This window comes from Barbatula barbatula, assembly GCF_947034865.1.
Source record: "Barbatula barbatula genome assembly, chromosome: 4".
Classification (NCBI taxonomy): Eukaryota; Metazoa; Chordata; class Actinopteri; order Cypriniformes; family Nemacheilidae; genus Barbatula; species Barbatula barbatula.
This window is the reverse complement of record NC_136768.1, coordinates 6381843-6390780: the sequence shown is the minus strand read 5'-3', so window position 1 is coordinate 6390780 and position 8938 is coordinate 6381843. Positions and strand designations below refer to the sequence as shown.

The following is an 8938-nucleotide window of genomic DNA, read 5'->3' as shown; positions in this document are numbered from 1 at the left end:
CACGTCTTACGTCACGTTACTTGGCACGTTCAGTCCAGAGCAATCGACACCGAGCTCGTTCAGCTCTGCGGCGCATTGGCGGTTGGACTTTAAACATTTCTGTTAAAGTTAAACCAACTTATCTTAACTCGTTCACCATGGAAACCTCCGTGAAGCTTAACACCGGGATAAATATGCCCATCGTTGGTCTGGGCACGTGGAAGGTAGGGTTTGACGTAGTTTTCCTTACATTTGTTGCAAAAAGGGATCACATTACGTTACATAAACGCACAATCGGTGCCTGCTCGACTGCTCGTTGCATTGAGAAGCTCGCTCTTAATAAGCAAAACAAACCATACATAAATAATAATATATGACGCATAGTCAGATCGCTTTAAATGATGAAATGATTCGCATTAGTTTGGAGAAACAGTTTAAAAGATTCAATTAAAAGTTGTTATTTAGGATGTTTGGTTTGAACGAAGTGATTATAATGACTTTACAGTAAAATAAAATAAACTGGAATGACCAATTGAAATGTTTGCATTAGGAAACATGGATGCAAAAATAACAATTTCAATAAGACTTTTATTAGATAAAAGTTAGATTAGATAAGCAGAGGTCCCTAAGCCGAAGGACAAGAACTTTGTTCACAAATGCTTGAATTAGGTTGGTACTAGTAACTTCAGTGAAACACTTGACATAAATGTCATTATATGAATATATACATAAAAATGGCAAATAAATAGTGAACATTAGTTCTTTTTCTGACTCTAAGGTATTTCAGGGATTTTGCTCATGAAAACTGTTCTGTTTTAGTCTCCTCCGGGTAAAGTGGCAGAAGCTGTTAAAGCAGCCATTGCTGCAGGCTACAGACACATCGATGGGGCCATGGTGTACCAAAACGAAGCTGAGGTCGGAGAGGGAATTCAGGCTATGATAAAAGAAGGAGTGGTTAAAAGAGAAGAGCTGTTTGTGGTCAGCAAGGTTTGTCAGATTGCATCACTATTTCTTTCAGGAAATTTGTTAAGTTGATTCAATATTGTGAAAAGTGTAGCTGTTATAATTGCATGTACTTTTGTTTGGACAGCTTTGGTGCACCTTTCATGACAAGTCCCTAGTAAAGGGTGCCTGTCAGAAGACTTTAAGTGACCTGAAGTTGGACTACCTGGATCTTTACCTGGTTCACTGGCCAATGGGCTTTAAGGTGATTTATTTTGTCGTAATTTTGTCATTCAGTGTTGGAGAACATTCTCTAATCCAATGGCAATGCATTTTCTTAATAATGACAAAGATCATTCTCAATGCAACATCTGTTCCTCTAATGGATATCTTGGATGTTATTGTTGCTTTACAGGCCGGGACAGAGCTATTTCCACTGGACAGCGAGGGGTTAACCATCAGTGATGATACCAATTTCTTGGACACCTGGGAGGTAAGATGTCATCAGCGATAAGGAATACTGCATTTGTTTGTTAGATTTCTCGCTATTATCTGAAATGATTTTGGCATAATATTTGTGATATAGGCCATGGAGGAGTTAGTGGATGCCGGGCTGGTTAAGGCCATCGGTATCTCTAACTTCAATCGAGAGCAAATTGAAGCTATCCTAAACAAACCAGGACTTAAGTACACACCTGCCAACAATCAGGTCAGTATACTCTTAGAAGGGCATCAGTGTGGTTTCATTTGACTTGCAATTACTGATGAACAGAAAGGTCAGCCAGTATCTATCCAATGAAGAGTGTTTCGCCCAAAGCAACGACTTAATGCAGTTGTCCATTTCATTTCCTGTGGATTCTCAAGAACAGACACCATTCTTTGTCTGATTATGGTCTTGAAAAGCCATTAGGACAATGTCTGCAGGCATAATGCTTATCATGAGATGAGTTTGGTTTTACTTTTAAAGCAAACACGTTCACATTTCAGCATATTGTGAAAGGTGGATAGAAAATATTATTGTTATCTAAAAAATATTATATGGAAATAAATATTCTAAATTTCTTTTTAGATCGAGTGCCATCCTTACCTGACTCAGGAGAAACTGATCAGCTACTGTCAGTCAAAAAACATTACAGTGACTGCGTACAGTCCTCTGGGATCACCAGACAGGCCATGGTGGACTAACCTTTTTTTGTTTACATTTGTAGCATTTAATATCTATTTAACATGTAAAGTGAGAGTGCATAAGATCACTTCATATTGGTGCCATGAATAACATTTACGCTTCTCATAAACTTAGGGCCAAACCAGAAGATCCCTCACTGCTTGAAGACCCAAACATCAAAGCCATATCAGAGAAGCACAAAAAGACCACCGCCCAGGTATGGTAACTGAGACGGTCATTATAATTTTTGATATTGTTATTTACTCCATACATGACATGTTTGCTTAACATTTATGTACAGGTCCTGATCCGCTTCCACATGCAGAGGAATGTGATTGTCATCCCCAAGTCTATTACACCTCAGCGGATTCAAGAGAACTTTCAAGTAAGAGTATTTCCTTAGTTATTTGATGTATTTGTGTACAACAGTATTGGGTGGTACTCAATTTGATCCATTAGGAGTTTATCCATTAGGTAGCGTCTCCCACCCACATGTCAAAAGATTTTCTAAAGATATTTTTTTCATGTGTGCAGATATATCATGCACAGTAACACCAATGATAAGAAAATAAATAATAATTGGATACATAATTATAAATAATAATAAGTGGGAAAAGATTACTTGTTATCTTAGGGATTTTCTTTATGGATACAATTAAAAAAAAGGTGTTGAATTGTTCCACATCCACAGGTCTTTGATTTTGAACTGAGCGATGAGGAGATGAAGACCATCTTGGGCTTTAACAGGAACTTCAGGGTTTGTCCAATGCATTGGTGAGTATGCTTTTCTATATAAAGAAGGATATACAGCTAAATCTTTTACACTGCATTTTTTAATAGTAATCTTCTTTCTTATCTTATATGTGGTTTATTGTGTCATGCAGGGGGTTGAAGCACAAAGACTACCCATTTAATGCTTAATTTAAAAAGAACATGCCAAAAATGCTGGTGGTTTGATTTCTGGTGTTTCTGGTACTATTGCATTGGCCTTTGATTTAATGTGAACATTTTCTTTACTTTCAAAACGCAGCAGACTTTTACTGAAAAAATTGTAAACCTTCATTCTTGATGTGTTAAATTGCTCAAATCAAAGCACTTGTTATAGCGACAGCTATACGAATAAATTATATCTGAAATGTCTCCACCATCGACTGTAGACTTTACAGTCTTCTTTGTCTGTGTTAATGCATTGAAAATGTGAAACTGTTACAGTGCACAGGCTTGCATGGCTTTTCCATAAAATGTCTCGGAACCAAAAAACGAATTAAAGAAATAATCAAGAAACAAATTCACTTGTCAATTTGTTTTATTTGAAAAATACAAACTTTGCATGGAAACAACGTTTCTTTTCAAACAAGTTATGGTGGTTCAGGGAATGGTTTTTATATAAGCAACACTCCTTTTCAAAACATGATAAGAAAAACACTGTCAGTTTATTTGCAGGAGCAGGTGTTGTTTTGTGTATCGATTGATGCTTTGAAACTAAACTTATCTGCTTCAAACTGCTTTCTGGTTTGTTTTTGAATTTAAAGAATGGGCCAGTTACACATATATCAAGTATCGAGTTTGGCCCCCCAAATGGCTGTTGAACAAATACTAACAACAGTTTCTATCAGTTATCACAGTCATCTCTGCTGTGTTGTAGACAGACTGACGCACTTCAGTGGTCCCAGAATGGAATTCAGGAGTTATCTGTAATCGCATTGCAGTTCCGATGTGCCAAACCCTGATCATTCAGGTTCAGCATTCTGCATTCAGTGGATAATCCTTATGATTGGATGCCCTGAAGAAATTAAAGAAAAAATAAGCCAAGGAAGCTAATACTTTATGGTTACTTTTTTGATCTGCATAACAGTCACTCACCATTCCAACATAAAAGCCCTCCAATTTCTATTAAAACTGAAGATAGTATCCATGTCCTCTTTGGTTAGTTTAAAATCAAAGACCTGCAGCAATTAAATAAAATAATTTATTGACAGAAGTATTTACCGTATACAAACATATGTAACTATGTTTTTACTCAAGCGCTGGTGCATCACATAGAAAACCTGAATGTCCATTATTTATTATAAATCGAAATACCTGGAAATTCTCTTTGATTCGTTCAGGGGTTATAGATTTGGGAATGACCACAACGTTTCTTTCCATGTGAAAGCGAATTAGGACCTGTGAAGAACATTCTCTTCTTAAATATCAAACAGTATGATGGAGGATATCATTTTTAAAAGTAAACATTGCAAATGACGGACCTCTTAGACTCCGTTTTATATAATGCAAGGTTTTTTTTCTAACTCTCATCAGTGTTATATTGTCGTATGACTATAGCAAATACACTGTCATAAGCATATCCTGAGTAATAAAAAGCTCTTATTACTTAGTTTGCACCTATTATTACTATACCTTATTGCGTTTACACCTACCTGTGCTGTGGTTTTACCGCACTTATCTGCAATGGCCTTGATCTTTGGCTCCTGCAGGAGGGACGGCTCATCCGGCTCTGCCCTATAGGAAGCCAAATCTTTATGTAGTATGCAGCACCAATTTATATGTATAGACTAGTTGAAGTTACAAATATTTATTTGTTAAATAATCTTTTCACTCATCAAATAAGCAAATCTGTGACATTGAGTATGTGACACAACATGCTTTTTAGGACATTCTGTGCCTCACCCAAAGCAAATCGTGTTTGCCACGTTGTTTGTTTGGTAACTTATTTTATAACATTTTATTAGCTATTGAATGTACCTACCATGGTCTAGTTGGGGAACCCAGAGGACTATATGCAGTGACAGTAATGCCTTTAGAGTGACAGTAGTTAATAAGCTTTTCCTGAGTCAGGTATGGGTGGCACTCAATCTGGGCGTGAAAAACATCAGTGTCAGATGAATTAAATGACTTTAGCATATACAAACCAGAAAGTCTTAACCTGTTTGAGGTTACGTTCAGTAGATGTACTCAAACAACACAATACCTGATTGTTGGCAGGTTTGTACTTGAGTCCTGGTTTATTCAGGATTGTCTCAATCTGATCTCGGTTAAAGTTGGAGATACCAATGGCTTTAACCAGTCCAGCATCCACCAATTCTTCCATTGCCTATTTTGAATAACGGCATGAATGTTGTATCAAACCTGTAAATTACCCTAAATGACAGGGTCTTATTACCTTGTATTAATAATTATTATTTATTACCTCCCATGTCTCCAGAAAGTTGCTGTTGTCCGGATAAACATGGCCATTCTCATCACATGGGAAAAGATCTTTTCCAGGCTGCGAGTTAAAATACATGGGGTTTTTACACTACTATACCGGTCTTATTTATAATAATTTATTATAACAGTTGTACAAGCAGTTATGAATATGGACCTTAACACCCATTGGAAAATGCATTAGGTACAGATCAACATAGTCCAGTTTTAGGTCACTTAGCGTTTTTTCACACGCTGCTCTGACCAAGTGCTTCTCGTGGTATGTACACCACAGCTGTAAAAAAATGCAAAATTCAATTTAGCATTTAGTAAAATGTAACTTTCAGTTCTTTAAAAAAATATATATATATACTTCCATTACAAATGTTTCAAGTGTGATAATGAAATAGCATGCACCAGTTTGTTCAATTGCATAATAAACTCGAAAGGCATGAACAGTTGATTATCGCACAAACAAAGATATGCATTGTACACATACATTGTAAACTATAGTGTGACTCGGTTTAATGCTGTGTGAAATTCCACAGCACATGACCAGATCAGTGAGACCACATCTCTAGTCATGTGCCCCAGAAAATAATCAAATCTATACATTAAAACGTGCATTTACCTTGCTGACTATGAAAATATCTTCTCTCTTCACCACCCCCTGGTTAATCATATCATTTATACCGGCTCCAACTTCAGTCTCATTTTCATAGACAAGGGCCCCATCAATGTGGCGATAGCCGGCGAGGATAGCTGCCTTCACAGCCTCTGTTACCGTTCCTGGTTCAGACTGAGGGAATGTTTTTGTTTTAATTCTCATTTGCATACATTTCAAAAAGCCTGTAAGTCTCTAACAATGAACCAGTAAAGAATTAAAAAATGCATATTAATTATTTCTACATTTTTTTCAATGCATTTTCAATTTATGTCAACTGACAAATGATAATAACAACTAACACATAATTGCTCAGTAGATGTCAACAAACATTAGCGAAAAATAGTATATAATACAAAAATATATAGATAGTTAAACCATATTAATAAAGAATAATATGGACTTATGGAACCTTATTGCACTGAATTGTGTTTCTTTTAAAATGCGCACAGGAAAACGCTCTGTAAAAACGCGAATCTTACCCTCCAGGTTCCCAGGCCAACAAGGGGCATTTTAGCTCCATTATTAAGAGTTACAAACGTCATTATTACAATTTAGGTTAAAGCACTTAATAGATACAATCTATAACACTTGTTAGTCTGCACACTGCACAACTGTCTACTGAATAACTGAGACTGGGGAAATCCGCCCAGTCAGGGAGTTTTATCTAGATTCGATATGCCAGGTCTAAGTCCATCCCTTAAAAGGGAGGGTAAGAGGTTTCTGTAACCAGCCATTTATCTATGGGTCCAACATCAAACCATTTGTTTTCGGACGAGATGTATATTTTTAGGAAATAAAGAAACTAATGTATGCAAATAGAGACTGTAAACTACTACTACTAATAACAACAATATAATGTGTCGCGTAATGTTTTATATATTTAATAAAGAAGAAATTTGAAGTTCGTTCATTGAGCGCGCGCCAGGGGCTTTTATTTTTTAAATCTTTATTTCCTGCTACGTGTCGGATCCCCCTGAGATGCCGCCAAATTTAAAAAAGGTAAAACTAGTTTTAAAACAAAGCGGTCTATTTAAAATACGGTTTATTGTAGGAAACTATTCATACTTTGCCTATGTATGTATACATTGTAAATACTGTGTCGAACACACAAATATCTGTTTTATATTTCAGACGTAGTCTCGGAGGAACAGGTGTTAACAGCATTATTAATGGTATAACATGTAGACGAGTTGTATTTTTCTACAAATGTTAAGGTAATTATTTATTTTAACCAAACCGCGCTTTTGTTTCTTTGAAGTGATTGTTTGTTGATTATTATGAATTCAAGGTCTCAAAATACGGCACGTTGTCTTGCCTGGTTTTATATAAACAATAACAGACAACCACTTAAGATGTCCTTTTCCCCTTTCTTTCCTTCGTGTTTACATTTCATTGCAAATATTATGTAAATATTTAAATGTCTAGATAGTTTTAAACTTTCCTAGTCATAACAAGTATATAACGCAAAAATAACGCTATTTTAACTTTAAGAAGAGATACAAATATTATAAAATAAAATGACAAATACTTTAAATTATCACGCGTACATAAAATGCTAAAAACGTTAATGTTTATATTTGGAATAGTGGTACATGAATCCAGTTTCATGGTACGGTGTAAATTCTGTACCGTCCGCTAGATGTCAGCAGCACAACGTTATTAAAATGAGCTTTTTCTTCACTGATTTCAAGTGCAGTTTTTCACATCTCCAGCAGCTTTCAGTAACAAAGCAAGGAAGCTTTTAATTGTATATAAATCATTGTGTTACTTTGATAAAAAGTAAAATGTCAAATAAAATATTTTATTTATTTAAACTTTATCACAGCTGGGCATGTTTAGAGCTAATAAATTATGAATATAAAGGTTAAAATATGTGAGTATTGTCGGTCCAATTCTGTCACTTGCTATGGTTGCCACAACAAGGTGCAACGTGACAGCCAGTTGCGGACACCAGAAAATGAAATTCCTGCCGTCCTTTGTTTTATTTCCTCATAGAGAAACATAAAATCAATACAGTTGTATTAGAACTCAAAGCAGCAAAGGGCAGATGATTGTGGGAGGTTGTTTGGAGTCCCTCAGTCCATTCACTTTCTAAGTGTTTCCAGCTGGGATGGGATAGACTGCTGCCTGCTCAGCTGCTGTGCACTGACCTTCCACATTCAGCAGGAGGGACAGAATCATTTGGTAATGCAAGAGACACACACAGATTTTAAAGATTCGACTAAGTTAGTTTCCTAGAGGAATATTAAACTTTGCAGCAACTTTACATTTACAGGTTATATATTAACGGTGTAAATGATTGTGATTAATGCTATTTGCAGTACAAATCATCAACTTTCTAATGACTTTCTAATGAGTTTTTATTCGAACAGAAATGGGAAGGTGAAAATCAATATGTTTTTAGGGGAATAATAATTGTAATGTAATGGTTCTTACCAGCAATAATTTTTTTCTTAGCTTAAGGCTTCTGGTTAGAGACATTTATAAGGCAAATTGTATAAACCAGAATATAAACTACTTTGTTGTAGAAACATAGGGAGTTTTATTCTCAGCTTGACTTGGACAGATCTCGGCCATTCTTTCTGGAATCATTTTAGTCCATTTAATATGACTCCCTCCTCCAACGATCAATTCACGTTGAGTTTTGAAGAGGTATATTATAGGCAAGCCGTTGTCTGTAAGAGCATAATGCATACAATTAAAAAGGGGAGTGAAAAAGCATAAAATGTGACCAAATAAGCTTTTGTTTGGTTTAATTGGACACTTAACCGTAACTTTGGTCTAAGTCTTCTCCTCATTAAACACAAGGGCAATGTATTTTTTTCTTCCTCCATTTGTGGTATCTAATTTTCCCCCTCACCTCAAACAATCAATTACCTGACTGAAGTAAAGCTTTTAATGCCTTTAGCTGAAAATTGTCTTTGCACCCATGCAAGCCAAATAAACCAGATTAGCCGGTGGTGATTGAATTCCAAAGGCCTAAACTCCTGACTGGGACA

The 8938-nt window shown here is 35.9% G+C and overlaps 2 protein-coding genes across 2 annotated transcripts; one reads left to right on the top strand and one right to left on the bottom strand.

The window, feature by feature from the left end:
* Window positions 1-7: 7 nt before the first annotated feature.
* akr1b1.2 (aldo-keto reductase family 1, member B1 (aldose reductase), tandem duplicate 2) lies at window positions 8-3585 on the top strand. Its single transcript, XM_079454587.1, has 10 exons — window positions 8-203; window positions 799-966; window positions 1070-1186; window positions 1337-1414; window positions 1508-1630; window positions 1991-2097; window positions 2222-2303; window positions 2388-2471; window positions 2778-2860; window positions 2971-3585. The coding sequence occupies exons 1-10, from the start codon at window positions 138-140 to the stop codon at window positions 3005-3007; spliced, it is 945 nt and encodes a 314-aa protein (XP_079310713.1). The 5' UTR covers window positions 8-137; the 3' UTR covers window positions 3008-3585.
* Window positions 3377-6616, bottom strand: akr1b1.1 (aldo-keto reductase family 1, member B1 (aldose reductase), tandem duplicate 1). Its single transcript, XM_079454586.1, has 10 exons — window positions 6419-6616; window positions 5904-6071; window positions 5451-5567; window positions 5277-5354; window positions 5058-5180; window positions 4836-4942; window positions 4507-4588; window positions 4169-4252; window positions 3950-4032; window positions 3377-3869 (listed from the first exon to the last, which is right to left on the bottom strand). Exons 1-10 carry the CDS (start codon window positions 6479-6481, stop codon window positions 3827-3829), a joined length of 948 nt encoding a protein of 315 aa, XP_079310712.1. The 5' UTR covers window positions 6482-6616; the 3' UTR covers window positions 3377-3826.
* Between the last annotated feature and the right edge of the window lie 2322 nt (window positions 6617-8938).

What these genes read in the sequence shown, in the direction of transcription:
- akr1b1.1 (XM_079454586.1), bottom strand. Translation starts at nt 6,481, where the DNA reads ATGACGTTTGTAACTCTTAATAATGGAGCTAAAATGCCCCTTGTTGGC. An exon ending in TTGGCCTGGGAACCTGGAGG is followed by an intron (nt 6,072 to 6,418) that starts GTAAGATTCGCG and finishes ACATTCCCTCAG; the next exon opens with TCTGAACCAGGAACGGTAAC. An exon ending in ACAAACCTGCCAACAATCAG is followed by an intron (nt 4,943 to 5,057) that starts GTATTGTGTTGT and finishes TTTCACGCCCAG; the next exon opens with ATTGAGTGCCACCCATACCT.
- akr1b1.2 (XM_079454587.1), top strand. Translation starts at nt 138, where the DNA reads ATGGAAACCTCCGTGAAGCTTAACACCGGGATAAATATGCCCATCGTT. An exon ending in ATTTCTTGGACACCTGGGAG is followed by an intron (nt 1,415 to 1,507) that starts GTAAGATGTCAT and finishes TTTGTGATATAG; the next exon opens with GCCATGGAGGAGTTAGTGGA. An exon ending in GGATCACCAGACAGGCCATG is followed by an intron (nt 2,098 to 2,221) that starts GTGGACTAACCT and finishes TCATAAACTTAG; the next exon opens with GGCCAAACCAGAAGATCCCT.